General features: G+C 35.8%; 1 protein-coding gene and 3 non-coding genes across 4 annotated transcripts in view; 2 read left to right on the top strand and 2 right to left on the bottom strand.

Annotated features, from left to right (window-relative positions):
* Window positions 1-294: 294 nt before the first annotated feature.
* Window positions 295-17,448, bottom strand: part of Bx (LIM domain-containing protein Beadex) — a 171,345-nt gene continuing 154,191 nt past the window's right edge. Inside the window, exons 3-5 of the mRNA XM_036371654.2 lie at window positions 10,504-10,874; window positions 10,299-10,424; window positions 295-765 (exon numbers count right to left, since the gene is read on the bottom strand). Coding sequence (XP_036227547.2) covers window positions 435-765; window positions 10,299-10,424; window positions 10,504-10,874 — 828 coding nt within the window. The 3' untranslated portion in view covers window positions 295-434. The remainder of the gene's footprint in view (window positions 766-10,298; window positions 10,425-10,503; window positions 10,875-17,448) is intronic.
* Window positions 12,718-12,789, top strand: TRNAT-CGU (transfer RNA threonine (anticodon CGU)). Its single transcript has one exon. It is a non-coding gene; the product is annotated as a tRNA-Thr (tRNA).
* Window positions 14,055-14,126, bottom strand: TRNAP-CGG (transfer RNA proline (anticodon CGG)). The gene has a single exon. It is a non-coding gene; the product is annotated as a tRNA-Pro (tRNA).
* Window positions 14,829-14,900, top strand: TRNAT-CGU (transfer RNA threonine (anticodon CGU)). Its single transcript has one exon. It is a non-coding gene; the product is annotated as a tRNA-Thr (tRNA).

The following is a 17,448-nucleotide window of genomic DNA, read 5'->3' as shown; positions in this document are numbered from 1 at the left end:
TAAAAATACATACTCTACGATATCCACAAACATTTCTAAACAACCACGCATAATCAGCACATACAAATGCATACATACATATATGTATATGTATGTGGTGTTAATTATGCTTTTATGTATGTCGCTTCACAACTTCACTGATTTTTGTTGCTTTTGACACAACCGCCACCCACATCATTCAGTCAATTTATGTCGTAGTATTTTCTTTGGTAGCTTTTACAGCCGCCGTCCGCACCAACGCCACCAGAGCCAACGAGGCCACCGATACCGACATCGACACCGGGCCCTCCGCTAACACCACTGCCACCGCCGCCGCCGCCATTTAAACCATTGTTGTAATAACACCCACTGACGCTGGTGGCTCCCATGTTGGCGCCGATGCCGACGCTGCTGCCGCCACTGCCACCGCCGGCAATCATGGCCAAAGCTTTATTTTAGCTAGACGCGCCCAGCGAGTTCTTCATATGCGCTGCTGCTGCCGCTTGTACGCCGAACGGTGAGCCACCGGGGCCGGTTTGTGGACCATTGTTGTTGTTGTGATCGCCCGGTGTACGCGGTCCGTTTTGAACAACACTGCCCGGTCCACCAGGACTGCCGCCGCCCATTAAACCACCCGCGCCGGTCGGTGAACCCTGTCCAATGGCGCTGGCATGTCGCTTCAACATCGGATGATTGGCCATTGAGGCGAAGACCAGACGCTCCTCATAGTCATATTCGCAGAGAATCTTATTCTCACACAGGTAGAAACGATCGCCAACACAGAATCTGCAAGTAGAAAAAAGAGTGAAATCGTCAGTTAAGTGCGTGAAAAAAAGTGGCTGCATAAAGAATTTTATTATTTTTTTTTTGATTTTGAGTTTTTTGAACGAAGGGAAATGTCAGCAAAGGAAACATTTCTTCCACTTGCTTGACTAGAAAATCGAGGGCATTTAAGTCTAAAGCCAAGTCATTGTCGATTGTCATGACATGCGAGAGTTGTTTAGAACAAAGCGTACCGTTTCGTATGTTCTTTTGATTTTTTTTCCTTTGCTTCCTTTCAATGACAGACAATTCTCTTCATTTTACCTTCGTTGACAATTGTCTTCTATCTATTTAGCTGGCAGTTTTCGATATCTATATGTATGTACATAGGTAATAGCGAATGTGAATGGCCACAAATTCATTTAAAAGCGAAAAGTTAAGGAATGACATTAGAGTTCAGCTCATCTTGCTAACATCCTTTATAATACAAAAATTAGTCATATGGAAACAGCATTTATTTGTACCTGGTTTCTAATCCTGAGAATCTTATATGTCTGGTTTTTTTAATATAAATAAAAATAAGAACGCTAAACTCGATCGAAACCGAACACAATGTGCTGATTTCACATATTTTTGGTAACTGTTCAGATCTTATCTATAGACCAAGTGGTTTTAGATATAGTTCCTAATACCTTACTTCTATATTTATAAATGAAATGTAGGGATATAATTGAAATTGCAGTCGTTCGATTGGCCACCAAGATCGTTTGATATCACACCGTTAGACTTTTCCCTGTGAGAAGGGATATGTAAAGTCTAAAGCATTTGCGGACAATCCCGCCTCAACTCAGGCCTTAGAGCAAAATATCACGCGTGTCATTCGCCAGTTACCAGTTGAAATGCTCAAACAAGTCATTGAAAATTTGACTCAATGGATGGACCATCTGAGACGCAGCTGCGGCCAACATTTGAAAGAGATAAATCTTCAAAAATAAATGCAAAAAAATGTTTTTTCGAATGATAGTAAACATTCGCCATTAAATTTGAACTTTCTACAAGTAGATTTTTTCTTTAAAAAAGTAAGAAACCTTGAAATGGATCACCCTATAGTAATATTAACCTGCATTTCTAAGTTACAACAATATACAAGTACCTCTCTTTATTCTCAAAATTTGTTTATAAAACCCTACCTCTTGCTTAATTTTGTACTTAAAACTATACTTCTGTCACTGTTGCGAGCGTGTAATATTCTAAAGAATTTTTAAGTAGAACGAATTAGATATGAAAATTATAGTCAACCGGTGACTATAGAACTCATATGAAGCACTTTTCCGATTTTTTATTCCCACAATAGATGGCTTTAGTAGATGGCTGTAACTCGCGTTGTATAAGTGCGGTTATTACCCTATATAAAGTAAGAAAGATAAAATATCGTACTAAAACAAATTCTGAGACAGTTCTACGATTGCTTGACTCAGTATTGTTTGAGCGAATGTCAGAAGTGAACACCAAACATGCGAAAATACGCCATATTTTACAGTTTTTCTTCGAAAAAGGTGAAAACGTAAGACAGGCGGCTGAAAATGTTAAAAGTATTTAAGGTCCTGATTTTGTAGCACCTATTATGCGCAATCGGTTTTGTCGATTGCATTCCGGTAATTTTGATGGCAAAGATGCACGACGCTCTCAAACAAACGAATCGCTCGAAAATCAATAAAATATTGGAAATGGTCCGACTATCATGCAAGCACTGTTTCGATTACCCAGGAGCTAAATAAAGCCCCCTGTATGGATGGAGGGTACCCGAAGAGGGTTAGACTGCTTATAAAAGCGTGGTACAATTGATCATGAGTGAGGGAACTGACTTTATGTCTAAGTACTGTTGGTGTTTGTTTATTTTATATATTTTTGAACATTAAAACTGACGAAACAAAAATATTTTGTGACACAACACACATTTAAGCGACACTAGTTGAATCAGCGCAGTTTACAAAGGAATTACAAAACTGTGTGACAACAACAAAAAGAGCAAAAGCAACCAAGTTCCTATCCGAAAAGGGTGCACCTTCATGATTTATGCAACATTTTCACCAACCAACAGCCCACTTATATTTACCGCGACAATGCCACAGCAAAGTAAATCGATTGACAGTTTATTTGCAGACAACAAAAATGAAAGCGACAAGCAACTGCTGCTGTCACACCAACAACAGCAAAGCACTGGTTACTTGGAAAGTTTGGCATGAAAAAAGTGCAAGTTTTTGTTTATCTTACAAAAACAAAAAAAAAGATGAAAAATCGCACAAACAGTTACAAAAAGTCCACAACAGCAACTAGCGCAGCACCTGTGACTCGGAAAACTGGTGAGAGGTGCACCAACCAGCGCACAGAGCGGGACCGCTGATAAGCACACATATGTATATATGAACGCGTGTGTGTGTGTTCATAAGCCAACATATCACTGCTCATACCCCCAAGCTGTCAGTGTATAATCGCCGGCAGCGTCTGATGAATGTCGTTTGTCGCCCACCTACTACGACTAACGGCTCTATTTTTTTCTTCACCCGTATTGTTGATGGGAGCTTTGAAACCAATCTGTGATTTTTAACTCTGTGCTGGTAAAAACTGAGCAAAAATAGTGCGCCGAAAAATAGCTGGAAAAAAATGTCATAAAATTTATGAAATGAGCGCAACAAAAAATCCGGTTGGGTGTATCCAGGCAGAATACCACAAAAATGCAAACAGTAAACATCGTAACACTGTAGTGAGGTACTGCTACATATGGTAGTTGTGGCATGTGGCACATACAAATGGAATACGGTAAATGTTTTGCGGCAGAAGCTGCGGGCACTTCCGGGCACCACTGACTGAGCTTCTCTTGCGCTGAAGACCACGGCTGGCAACCAGCGCCCCAACCCACTAGGGAGTCAGTGACTACACTAGCCTAGAACTCCAACAGGCAGCCAGCAAAAGTAGCACCAACAACCAATCCACACACAAAACCATTTTCTATAAAAAAAAAAAAAATTGCAAAAACAATACCAAACAACAGCGACAATTCGGACATTCGTATCAACACATCAACGAGCGCCAATATCGATGACGACAGGAAATTATGCAAACTTTATGCTGAAGGCAACAAAAAAAATAAATAAATCAGGCAAAAAAAATATGAAAAATTAACTGTAAAAACAATGACTGGGTGCATGCGTTTATATTTTTTTTCGATTTCGATTTAAATTTTTTTTTTGCTCGTCAGTTTTTTATTGTTTCACTTGTAGTGCTGCAACTGAAGACCCGCATGTTAAATTAACACAAACGTCACATTTCCGCTTGAACAAAAGCCACAAAAATTTTTTCGAAAAGCAAGAAAAAAAAAGCAGAGAAATTTTATTCACAACTCAAATATGGCGATCGGCCGGCGGCTGTCAACGCCACTGTGAAGTGGTCCTGTCGCGCACGTGAGCGGCCGCACAGTGTGAGAGCACTGGGCGGATGAATGACAGTTCAAGGCGGAGTGCGGTGCGAGAGAGGCAGTGTATATTGCATGGCTCAATGATTTTTTGGCAATTGAATTAATTTTTTAAAAATTTATTAGCTGCAATACAATGAAGCGCGTGAATTGTAAATTAATAGCGAAATGTTTGGGAAAGCACTGCGCCGGAATTGAAGAAGAAGCAACAAGAATTAATTGAAATTGACACGGTAAGTTCATAATTTTTAAAGTACAGTGTTTTAGCCTTACATGCTTGTAGATATGTAGTTCTGGAGATTACAATTGTACGATTTTTTGGAAATAGTATGAATATAAGTTTAAATATTAAGAAATTTAAAATTTTAGATCCATATTCGAGAAGTAGAAGACTTTATAGGAATTGTTCGTAGATGCTAAAATAGTTAAAGATTTTATACTACTGGCGTAGCATCAATAGATATAATTTTTAGATGATTATGAAAACATCAGAAAAATCATTTAAATTAATTTCACTAAACAGATAATGGAACCGCCTTCATTAATATTTTTGAACAAAAAGCTGTATCATAGATATGAAATAGCATTGAGCTGGTAAAAATCTCGCAAAAAGGCACAATTATTGTGAAATTAACAAAAAGGTGTTTTTTTTTTATTTCGATAAATTATACTCTTAAAAATAACATACGTCTCAAATAGTTTTGAGTTACTGCATTTTTCGAATTTGCTGGAGTGATTATTTGGAGACAAATGATACGATCACTATCAAATTATCTCCATGTTCTGTATATAGTCCATACAATGAGCCATCAGCTTTTTGATCTGATCAAAAATCGAATTTCGACAGGCCAAAAACGACCAACATTTTGGATAAAATTCAACTTTTTTTAAACTCTGCCATTTTGTCAATTTTCGCTATTTTTGTTTTCTTGTAGAGAATTTTTTAGCTGTTCTGTGCATATAACATCTGTATGATAGATACAAAATAGCATTGAGCACGTAAGAAGTTTAAATTTGTACACCAAAAGTCCACTTGCACTCAAGTGATCTTAGGAGATAGTGGCCGATTTAAGAAGGATTGTTTTAAGTACAGACCTAGTTTACAGTTACAAGTTTCATAGAAACTTGTTAAGGACTTTTACTTCCATTTGTAGTATGCTTATTGTTATTAGTCGACACATGTGATAATCTAAAAGATTCAATCTGAATCGCAAGATTAATTAGAAATTATGACAAACTTTTGCAAGTCCAGAACTTCGCTCAGAGAGTTGACAATGCCTACAGAGAGGCGCCAGGTTCGACCCCAGAAGAAACAGTTGATGATTTCAAAATGCATCTTTCTGAGCTGTGTCAACCGAATTTGGTTAAGGGTGATTTCCTCCACCTTGAAACCAGGTTTATATATAAATTGCCTTGAATATCAGCAATAGTTTGCTAAATATATTTATTTGCGTATTCCAAGGCAGACCGAAAAGTCGTAGTGTTTCTAAGAGAGAACGCCACTAGAATTCAGGCAATATGTTTTCTAGTAAGACATATTTCAAAAAAAATACTTGAGTAAGTTTCACAACTCTCAAACTATTGATTTCTGATGAAAGCGGTGTACACTCAAAACAGTCTTTTACGCTCAAAATCATAAAGGATATTCATGAAATGATTTTGGATGAGTAGAAAATGAAATGAATCAAGATATTTTATACTTTTAAGATATCAAAGGAACGTGTTCGACACATAGCTTCTGAAAATTTAGGTATATGAAAGTTCCAAGCAAAGTAGGTGTCGTACGAGCTCACAATCAAGGTAATGTACAAGTAAAAAATCAACGAAAATGATCCGACTTCCACGGATGTAGCCCGTTCGACCGTTTTACTGTGGACTATCTTGAAGGAAAATGAAAATCGTACTACGAAATTATAAGCGAGATCGCTATAATTAATTGGTGTTTCCATTTCGATGAATTATGAATACTAATAGTCGAAACAAGGCAATGTATTTTAAATTTATAAAAAAAAAAGTAGCAAAATTACATTGATGGCGCTTCAAATTGCTTTCCATCAATCCACAATATTCATCTAAGCGACTTTTTCCTCTTCTCCGACCTCAAGAAAAAGCTCGGCGCAACGAAATTTAACCACAATGAAGAGGTAAATCCTATACCTGAACACTATTTTGAAGAAAAGAGCCAATCGTAGAATAAAGATGTGTGGAAGATCGCTAAAAGTGATGTATCACCCTCGGTAGAAAATTTTTATATCACAACCAATTTAACAGTTAAGCCTTTTAGAATATAATACTCACCACTACACAAAACTATTAATATTTCGTTTATCAAAAAATTACAAGAAAAGTAAAAAGTGAAGTGAACTTTTGCATGCATTGAATTTTTGCTTCTACATTGAAATTCACAAACCAAAACCGGTGAATTGCAAAAATCATAACGATTCATACACTCAGAACGACGGCCAAAACGGTTGCAGTCAATTGGCAATTTAAATATTTTATTTAGTGGAAAAATTGGAAAATTCATTTTAAAAATGCGCTTCAACATTTCACAACAATGTGGCCAAACAATTGAGGCGATAGCCGCTTGCGTGTGTGGATATGTGTGTATGAGTGGATTTGTGTGAGGCCTTTCTGCTCTGAAGGCAGCGCACAAGCGTGTAAGCTCCCTCTCGGCGCCTATTGTGCTGCTACTAGCTATGAAGAAAATCATATTAATAATGCATGCAATAACGGCATATTGTTTTTATTTTGTGCTCGAAACAGCGGCAACAACAACACACACGCGCACAAATGCTTAACAAAGGGGGCAACAAAAGGGTTATGCGCGCGTATAATCAATAAATATTAAGGGAATGCTCAAAAAAGGAAATAAAAAGAAAAATAGGCGCGCCCAAAAATATGCTTCACAACAATTGAAACGGAAATGGAACTGTGGCACACGACGGCCATGAATTTCAAATAGGAAAAATCAAATTTAACTCGCAGCAGCCGTGCGGGAAAATTTCGCCACCACTTGTTGTCTTGTTGTAGTGGTGGTGGTGGCAACACATACAATTTATTCACGAAACCATTCAAATGTCGACACATTTGTGAAAGGAAATTCATGTGTATGTGTGTACGTGTGTTTATGGCATAATACTGTCCGTCTGTTGGCATTTACAAGCTGGGCATATTCTCTCCTGAAGTCTCTTGAGTGACATTCCAAGAATTGGCCAAATGCTATAAATTCGGCGATTTTCCATTAGTGCACCCCTGTGAGCTGGGGAAACAACGATGGTGAGGGAATGCGGCATGCCGAAGTAGCCAAGAACTGGCAATAAAAGGAAGCAAGCTTAGCCTCGTCAATGCAGAAGGCAACGCTTTGCTGTTGCGTTATAAATATGTCTATGCAACAAACATACATATTGTTGATGCCACAACACACAATGCGCCAATAAACGCGCTTAAGCACACAAATAAGCAAAAGTCAACGAGAGTGTAAGCCTTTTTCGCACATATGAACTTCCACAATGCTTTTGTTGTTGTTGTTTGAATTTGCTTGTTGTGTATTGTGTGTTCTGCATTTATTTGCCACACTTATGTACATGCCTACATAAGTATATGCGCCTCTTTTGTTGTTATCCTTTCTTTTCTTTCGTGCGAATTTTTATTGCCCTATTTATTATCGTTGTGTTGGTGTCGATTGCAATTTTGTTATAATAAAATTTAAACAGCCATTTTGGGTATTATTTGATGCGAGATTAAAAAGAGATTTACTTCGGCACTTGAGGGCAACCAGAAAGCGGGGAAACACTCACAACAGTGCGAGAAAAGCCTGCAAAATGGGTTGCGCAAGTGAAACGAATTTGCGTGTGAATATGAGTGCAGTTTGCGGAAAGGGTTGCTTCCCACACATTTTGGTAGGAAATATTTATGGCTTAGTATCGATAATTGACCATAGAAATAAATTTTTAATAAAGCAAACTACTTAATATGTCATAAAAATGGACATAATTGTGCAAAGTTAATGCAGAGCAAGTTAATATCGATCTGAAATTTTCCACATGTTCTTTTCTTCACACTCCCTTTTTTGTCGGAACTGTCGATATTGGATCATTATAGCATATAGCTGTCATACAAACTGAACGATCGGAATAAAGTTCTTGTTAGAGGTCTTTTGTATTTGTGAAGGGTATTCTATATTTTTTTTTATAATGATTTTTGGAAACAATGTTATATGCAGATAAACTAAGCCAACTCTAAACTAAGTTAGGCAAGACTGTGATTTTCAAAAATTCTACATTTGTTAATTACATTCCGATAACCACTTGAAAAGGTAATTCCGAAGATTGGATTACTAGCCACCATTTTGTATAAAAATTTTAATATCAATGTTTTTTTTTTTTATTGAAATTCATGTTAACTAAAGAATAAAAGGGAGAATTTTCATTTGTTTTTCCTTACTCTCGGAATCAATTGTCAAAGTTAGGCCTTTTTGAGAGCTCTTGAGTGGCCTTACCCTTTAAGGACACTTTAAGAACTCTCACAGGTTGAACCCCATGTTTTTTCGAGCTTGTTGTGAAGTTTAGATGTAATTATACCCGGTGCAGGGAATAATAATTGTCAACAGATTTCTTCCAATAAAATAGAATCTTAATTTGAATCCCAAAACCTCAGTTTCCAAAAATTTCATAATCTAAGTTTCACATTTAGAAAGGCGACTTAAATATTAGGTAAAGTAAAAAGTTCGTTCGGTTTTTTATTGATTTTTCAAAAGATGATAACTTTGTGTGAATTTGTCCGATTTAAGTCAAATATGTGCCGTTTTGTTCATAAACTTGTTGCCAACGAGATGCCAACTTCATTATACCCCTTTCGAAGAAGACTGCGTCCCTATTGGCAAAAAACTCGGAGAGCCAATTTTCACAGGCCATTTCGCCATGGACAGGAAAAGATGGTAATCACTTGGTGCCAGGTCCGGACTATAAGGTGGGTGCATTAGGACCCCCATCCGAGCTCCCGGAGCTTCTGGCGCGTCACCAAAGACGTGTGTGACCTGGCGTTGTCCTGATGGAACACAATTCGGCCTCTGTTGATCAAAGATGGCTTCTTCTGGATGAGTGCTGCCTTCAAGCGGTAAAGTTGTTGGCAGTAGAGGGCTGAATTGAGCGTTTGGCCATATGGGAGCAGCTCGTAGTAGATGATTCCTTGTCAATCCCACCATACACACAGCAGAACCTTCCTGGCCGTCAATCCGGTCTTGGCCACCGTCTGGGCCGCTTCCACAATCCGTGACCACGACCGTTTGCACTCGATGTAGTCGTAAGTGACCCATTTTTCATCGCCAGTCACAATCCGCTTCAGAAACGGGTCGATTTTGTTGCAATTCTGCAGCGATTTGCAGATGGAAATTCGGTCCATCATGGTTTTTGCGTTAGTTCGTGTGACACCCAAACATCGAGCTCCTTTTTGAATCCAAGGTTATGCAAATGGTTCCAAACGGTTTTCTGGCCTATCTTTAGTTCCTCAGCTATTAAATAAGTGCTCACGTGACGGTGGTCTGTTACCACTATTTCCATGATTTTATTGCAATTTTCGACGACAGGCCTCCCGACGCGTGGTGCATCTTTGACATCGAAATTGCCGGAACGGAACCTAGCAAACCACTTTTGTGCTACACATTCGTTTACAGTATCGGGCCCATAAACTAAATTAATGTTTTCAGCCGCTTTGGCTGCTTTTTCGCTTGGATCGAAGAAAATTTGTAAAATATAGCGAATTTTCTCTTTGTTGGTGTCCATCTTTGACGAGCGCTCACAACGAACTGAGTAAATCAATCGAAAAACTGTCAAAGACAAACTTTTAGCGCGAATAAACACGTTTTCAGCGTTTTTAGTATGACATGATGCGACACGTAACACTAATACTATGGACAATAATGCCATCTCTTAGATAAAAACCGAACGAACTTTTTACTTTACCTAATATGTTGCAACATTTTTTTCGCCTCACGTGAAGTTTCAGCGCTTAGTATTTGTTTATTTAATTATATATTAATATCAAGGTCACAAGCTGAAAATATTACATAATAAACGTAACTAACCTGTGATTACATTGTTGACAAGCGAAACATTCCAAGTGATAGACATTTGTGCGCGCTCGCATGACCATCTCAAAGGCCGGAATGACTTTACTGCAGGCTGCACAATAGCCAGTGTTGCCAAATAATCTAAAACCACAACGTTTTATTAAGATTTTAAACAAAATAATACCAGCAATATATGTAATGCAGTGTCAAACACACATACCGCAAGTAATCGCGTTTACACAGCATAAGATTGCCCTTCGTGTAGAGCGTAGAGCCCACCTCGCCGAGACGGCAATCACAACAACCACATTTGAGGCAATCCTCGTGCCACAGCATGTCGAGGGCGCGCAGCAAGTAACGGTCCTGTATGTGCTTGCCACAACCGGCGCACAATTGGCTACCATTGCCGTTGTTGTTGTTGTTGGCATTGCTGTTCGCATTGCCGACGGCGCTGACGGTGGTGAGACCGTTGTTGTTGCCATTCGGATTACCAATATTGGGATTGCCATTACCGTTGTTAGGATTTTGCGCGCTCTGTGGATTATTTGGACCCATGTTGGGTTCCGTTTTGGTGATGTCCATAGTCATCATCTGCAAAACATTAAAAAATCAAAGGAGAGTTATAGCAAAATAGAAAAATAATTAAAACGACATGAAAAGGGATACTTAGTACATAGAAGTATGTATGTGTGCGTGTGCCTATAATAATGAATGGGTTAAATAAATTAAGGTTCTGGTGTATGCATGAGTAGCTAATCTAAAACGAAATAAATCTGTGTGGCATTTTTCCAACTCTAAAAGTTTTTGGTGTCTTGATAAAAAAAATTTAAATAAATAAATTGGCGCAAAAGATTTAGCACCGCATCAGAAGTGAACGCAAACGTTGTTAATCTATGATTTTAAGCCTTTTTTATTTATATTTTGTTGTTGTTCAAGTTTTACGCGTAATAAATTAGACGAGTTGATACTTTTTGCCTTACATTGTGCCGATGTTGGCGTGTCCCTTGCGATCCCACGCGTTTTGTACAGCTACCAAAGATAGCTCTTTGAAAAAGTCATCATTGAATTAATTGCCATTACTTGGCTTCACTTTGAATGGGTACACTTGAGTAGGGTTGTGCTCGCCGTTAACGGCATTGCCAGCAAGGTGTTCGTGGTGGTAAAACGTTGATGAGAGAACTTTCGCGCACATTCATTTTTTTTAAAAACCGTTTATATGGAAGCGGAAATTAAAATAAAAGTTGTATACTTATATGATATACTTTCCTCCATTTTTTTCTTTTAAAAATCTTCTGAATAAGAAAATGTATTTCTAACCTTTTGAAGATACCAACTTTTTATTCTAAACAATAAAAATTTTCATTTTTTTTCACAAAAATAATATCAAATTCAGATATCTCGCACCCAAAAATAAAAATTAAATATAAAATATTGTATAAAAATCTTTTCAATAATACTACTCTTTTTTATATATATTTATATCATCCGGATTTTCATCATGACGTCTGATCAACACAATATTCAAAATATTTCAACAACATTTAAGCTGAAACTGAAAAACAAATACCCTAGTATACAATTCTGACATGATGTTTAATGTCTCCCTTTCACCAAGCTATTAATTATGGTTCTGCACAAAAAAAAATGTTCAAACACGACCATCAGACCACCTTGTTTTGATTTTTTTGTTTCCGCTGCGAATTTGCTCACTTTGAAATTCGCTCGTGCGCAACAAGGATATTTTGTTGCAAAAGGTTACTCACTCAATTATTAAACCTATGGACTTTAGTGACCAGTCAACAACGCAAAAAACTGAAAAATATAATAAAACAATAACAACAATAAAATAGAAAAATAGAAAAAAAATTATACAATCGTAACAACAACTTGAGAACTCGTTACTATTGTACATTTGTAAAAATTAATAGTAACAATTGCATTTATTCGCAATAACATCCTTTGCAAACTCCTATTTCTACCATTTTATACTGCTTTTTAATGTTTACTAGTGTTTACTACTAGAAAGAAGAGAAATGTAAAGAACCTGCATATTTTCCAACAACGGCGTGCAAACTATGAGTCGCTAAAATTTCACCAGCTGGTGAATATTTGCTAAACCGCAAAGACCATACGAGTATAAACGAAAGTCTAACTGCAAAATTAATGATATTTTTTGGCTTTAATTTGATGTTGGCTTCGCTCTTATTCCTTTGTTTTGTAATTTTTATTTGCGGATTTTCACTTTTCTTAAATTTTTCCTCACATTTTTTTTGTTTTTTACCTAATTGTTTTCTCTTTCAAAGCTTCACAATGGTAAGAAATGCATTCTTAATGCATCCTAGCTTGTTTTTGGAAAACAAATCGCAAGGATTAGTTTAAAATTATGCAATGGAACCTCATTGAGATGAGCTTAATGTGAGATTGTAATTAATGCGTCCCTTTAGCTCAGTGGTAGAGCACTGGTCTCGTAAACCAGGGGTCGTGAGTTCAACCCTCACAGGGGGCAAGTGGAAGCGTGAAATGCGCATGAATCTTTTAATTTTGACAGTAGTGCAAACAAAATGCATTCTGTAATTTTCTTTGTTGCTTATAATGCAATGTAATTTATTTACAGGGATGTGGTTATAAGGATAATTTGGAAACCGCATGTAAATCTGATGAGAATTGCTAGTCTTCTGCCGATCAGTCGTAAATATAAAATTAGTAGGTGTATTACGCAGCCAAATTGAAGTACCTAAAAAGTCCCGTTGTAATAATATTATTGTTTTAACAAAATCTAAATGATTATTCCAATATATTTGGTACACTTTCTCATTACCTTAATTAGTTAGAAAAGTTTTATATAAAAGAATTTCATATTGATAAATATTTAGTCATTCAAAACTTATTTATAAATTAATAAAATGAGATATTAATAGGAAAAAATAATAAAAATAAAAAAACAGCATTAGAAACCAAAATGTTAAAATTAATGGATTCAAAGCACAAAAAAAAAAACAATAGCATTCAAAGCTTTTTAAAAACAGTCGTTTTTCATAAAAATTTTAGAGAAAAAATCTTAACATTTAGCTTGATTTTACATTTTTCATTTACTTAAGGTTTGTTTTTTCGTAATTTCTTTTTTATTTCAAGTTAAAGTTGAAATTATTAAATTGTTGATCACCATTACCAATTCACTTTTCCAACACAACTTTTATTAAACGAATCATTCGCAAAAATATATTTTTTTATTTATGATCTGATAATATATAAAAGTATTAATTTAACTTGTAGTAATTTGGGTGTACGACAACTCTGCGAAGGGACATCCATAAATATTTTCTCGTGTACAGAGCTTAACCCCTAATGGCGCATCGCACAGAGGATCGATGAAGCAGTGTCTTTAATTATTCCTCAACCCTCAAACTTGTGTTGACACACATATGTATAAATAAAATTATAGCAAACATGCATATATATGTCTCCATACAATATAAAACCAAGCAGCACTGAACTGTAGCACACTTTCTTGCGCATGATTATTGCAACGTTCTAACTAACTCGAAACTACATTATCGACAACAACGGCCTCGAACTTGATGCGATAAGCTAAGAACAAACGATATCAAAGCCATAGCTTTGGTTCTCTGATATCAAGCGAGGTGCGAGGTAGGGAGAACACACAAAATTAGGACGTGACTCTTTAATTTCAACAACCTTGCGCAACTTACGCTTATTTAAATAATTGAAAAGGACGTATTTGAATTAGTAAAAAACATATCATATCTTTAAGGGCTTGTTCGGGAATTGAACCCGAGACCTCTCGCACCCGAAGCGAGAATCATACCACTAGACCAACAAGCCGTTGTCGTCGAGATCGCCAAAAGCCGCAATTCATCGCTGCCGAGTGAGCCGACAAATGTGCGAAAGTGATGAAGCATCGAGAACAAAAAACCCACATGCATTGTTGTTGATTGAACTGTTGTTGCTGAACTGACGGAGCATGTGCAAAACAACAGCAGCGCAGCGCAGCGCAATGAAAGTGAGGCTATTTTCAGTGTTGCAATGCGGCGATATGCGAAATCAGAATTTAAAAATAAGAAAAACAAAATCGTAAATAAAGGCAGAGGCATAAGAGTGGGTAAATTCAAAATGCTAACTCTAAGCAGTTGGGCTGATGAGTCAGTATATTTTGTATATGAAAAACTTATTTTACTAACTTTTTGCACGCATGTGTATGTAGTATGTACATATACATTCTCCAGCCTAAAGTTAGCAAATTAGCTTGCTCATTATGCTTTCTTTATTTACCCTTACACACACACACATTATATATTTGATTGCCTTCAGTTGCCAGTTCACTGCTTTACCATATTTTATTTTGCTTAGTTTTCTGTACTCATTGGACTCATTTAACGTTCTGCGGCAGCGCACGTGTTTATAGAACACACAGCCTATGCTAGATAAGAACAACATTCGCGCTCGAACAGCAATGCGCATATCAGCACGAATGAGACAGCGTGTGTATGGTGTTGTTGTCCGGCATGTGTCAATATTTATATGAGAGCCTCTTTAGCTCAGTGGTAGAGCACTGGTCTCGTAAACCAGGGGTCGTGAGTTCAAACCTCACAGGAGGCAGGGTTTCAAAATATATAATTTTATTCCAGTTTTTTAGAGAAAGTTAAGAATTTTTAAAAAGAGAATATTTAAAAACTTCACATATTAACAAAATAAAGTCTAAAGTGCTTAGTAAATATAAAAATTGCCTGCTAGAATTTATTTGTTGCAAATTGTCAGCCTATAATATAATATAAATTTTTGTGAGCAGAAGAAATTTGTTGTATTTTTTTTATTGACTATAATTATTGGAAGAATATTAGTTATTTTCTCCAGAATTTCATTTTCTAATAGATAATGAAATATTGTGAGCAGAAAAAAATTATTAAGTGTATTATTAAAAGTAATTCTGGCAACAATTAGTCTCTTAAATTTCTAAAACCCTCAGTAAAGTACAGATCATATCAATAGGCAAGACCTTATCATAAGAATATGTTTGTCAAAAAAAAAAAACATACATTAGTTCAAATTATCTTTTTTTTATAAAACAGATATCAAAACTGTGTACTATGGAATTAGGTATCTTACCCGATAATCAAAAACCACTTTTACAAAACTTTTATCGTTTTACGAAATCGCTGGTGCTATTAACCGCGTTTAAGGACTGAGATCAGTTGTATAGATAAATAGTAATATTTTATGTGATATTTCATAAAAGTGATTAGCAGACGACATTTTTAAGCGAGACGACCTAGTGCGACAGCCTCCAAAACTTGATTTTTTTAATTATTATTATTTTATTATTCTTCATACATATTTAAAGAATACACATTAATATTTTTGAAGAGATTAAACATTGTTCGAGTTACACACCAGCTTCGACGGCGCTAAACAAAGTTGTTCACTTCTGCAGTGAATTCGGCCTTCTCCGTGGATTAAAAAAAAAAATCTCTACTAGTACGGTCGAACATGGCGGCGGTTGTACAGTTGAATTTTGTTGAAATAATACAAAAAGTTCGTAGCTTTTGGCTAGCCAAAATTCGACTTTTGATTAGATCAAAAAACTGATAGGTAATTATAAGAAGAACTATATACGGAACAGAACAATTTGATATGGATGGGATCATTTGTTTCCGAGTAATCACTCAAACAAATTTGAAACGCGTTTAGTGATAAATTGATGTAGCTCATTGAACTAAGGGCTACACTTTACTAGCCTGTAACTTATTTGAGGTATCGGTTAAAAATTTTAGTAGATTATTTTTAGAGCTATAACTGATCGATATATGAGAACATTAAGACATTAAGATTAACATAAGATTTTTAGTACTCTCGAGCTTTAAAAAAGGCGCCTAACAAAGTTTGCCACTGGATGGTTTTACCGAATAAGTTGTTAGGTTTCAACCAAAGTGAACTTTAAATAAAAACGTTTTCTTGGACGTTATTCCTCAACATTATCATAACAAATATGTATTATATATTAAACATATTTTAAATTTATATCTATTTCCCGAAACCAATTAGAAAATTAGACTTGATATATGTACCAAAGAATCTGTAGTTAATGAGAGTAACATTTGGAGCGTCAAAGTCAGTATGGGTTGCTAAATTTAAATTTGGGTGGTTATTTTGGAATGTTAAACTTGATTTTCATTAGTTAATACTTTTTCGAACTAATATCGAAAAATGCCTTGAGTTCTTAAGAATACATTTCATCAGTAAAAGAGAAAAAGCTATTCCATGGCGGTTGAGAGTAATCTAACTCCAATCAAATGTAACTTTGTGAAAGTTCAACTGTTTATTTAAGTGATATACTAATTACTAAGTGAAGAAAAACGCATATTCAAAGTTTTTTCGGCAGAATTAAAAAAAAAATCTCAATAATTAATAGACTTAAGTTTTATATTAGTCGAAAATAATTAAAAATTTAAGGAATACTGATTTTCAGTATTATTTTGGAGGGAAAATGTATGAAATTTTCCATTCTGAAACTCTCTTTTAATATTTGATGTGATGAAATCGAAAATTCGTTATCTATGAAAAATTGTTTATTGTGTTATGTTTTGCAGAAAGCCGCCATACTTAATAACTTTAAATTAAATCCTTTTTTATTTGGAATACAGAAAATTAAAATTTTATAAAAAAAAAGCTCATTTCTACAAGAAAAACTTATTACTCTGACTATATCATATAACACAGCCTTACTGTATCACTTAAAAGACACTAATTGCAAGTGTAGCTTCTAATGACAATTTAAATGCCTCAAAAATTATTGCCGAGCAAACAAAGGAAGCTTAAATGCTTAAATTAAAGTTAATCTATATTTTTCTAAATGCATTTTTCAATTTGTTTTGCACAAAACCGCCGCAAAGTCTGTTTAGTTAATGAATGATAATGAAAAGGGCAGGTTTTAAACAGAATTTATAATAATAAAAAAAATTACTGTATATGTACATTTGTATATTGTAAATGCTAATCTTTAGAAATCACTTGATTTTTGTGTGCAAATCCCCAGAGGTAGTCCGGTTACTTTTCTAACAAAGTTACACTGAGCGGCGCGTGTGGAGTGAATGTGCAGAAATGAACCCACCGACATGCAATGCTTATTTAGTACAGACACTTGTTATTG

This window comes from Bactrocera oleae, chromosome 5 (assembly GCF_042242935.1).
Source record: "Bactrocera oleae isolate idBacOlea1 chromosome 5, idBacOlea1, whole genome shotgun sequence".
Lineage (NCBI taxonomy): Eukaryota > Metazoa > Arthropoda > Insecta > Diptera > Tephritidae > Bactrocera > Bactrocera oleae.
Note: the sequence above shows the minus strand (reverse complement) of the source record. Positions and strands in the feature narration are given on the sequence as shown.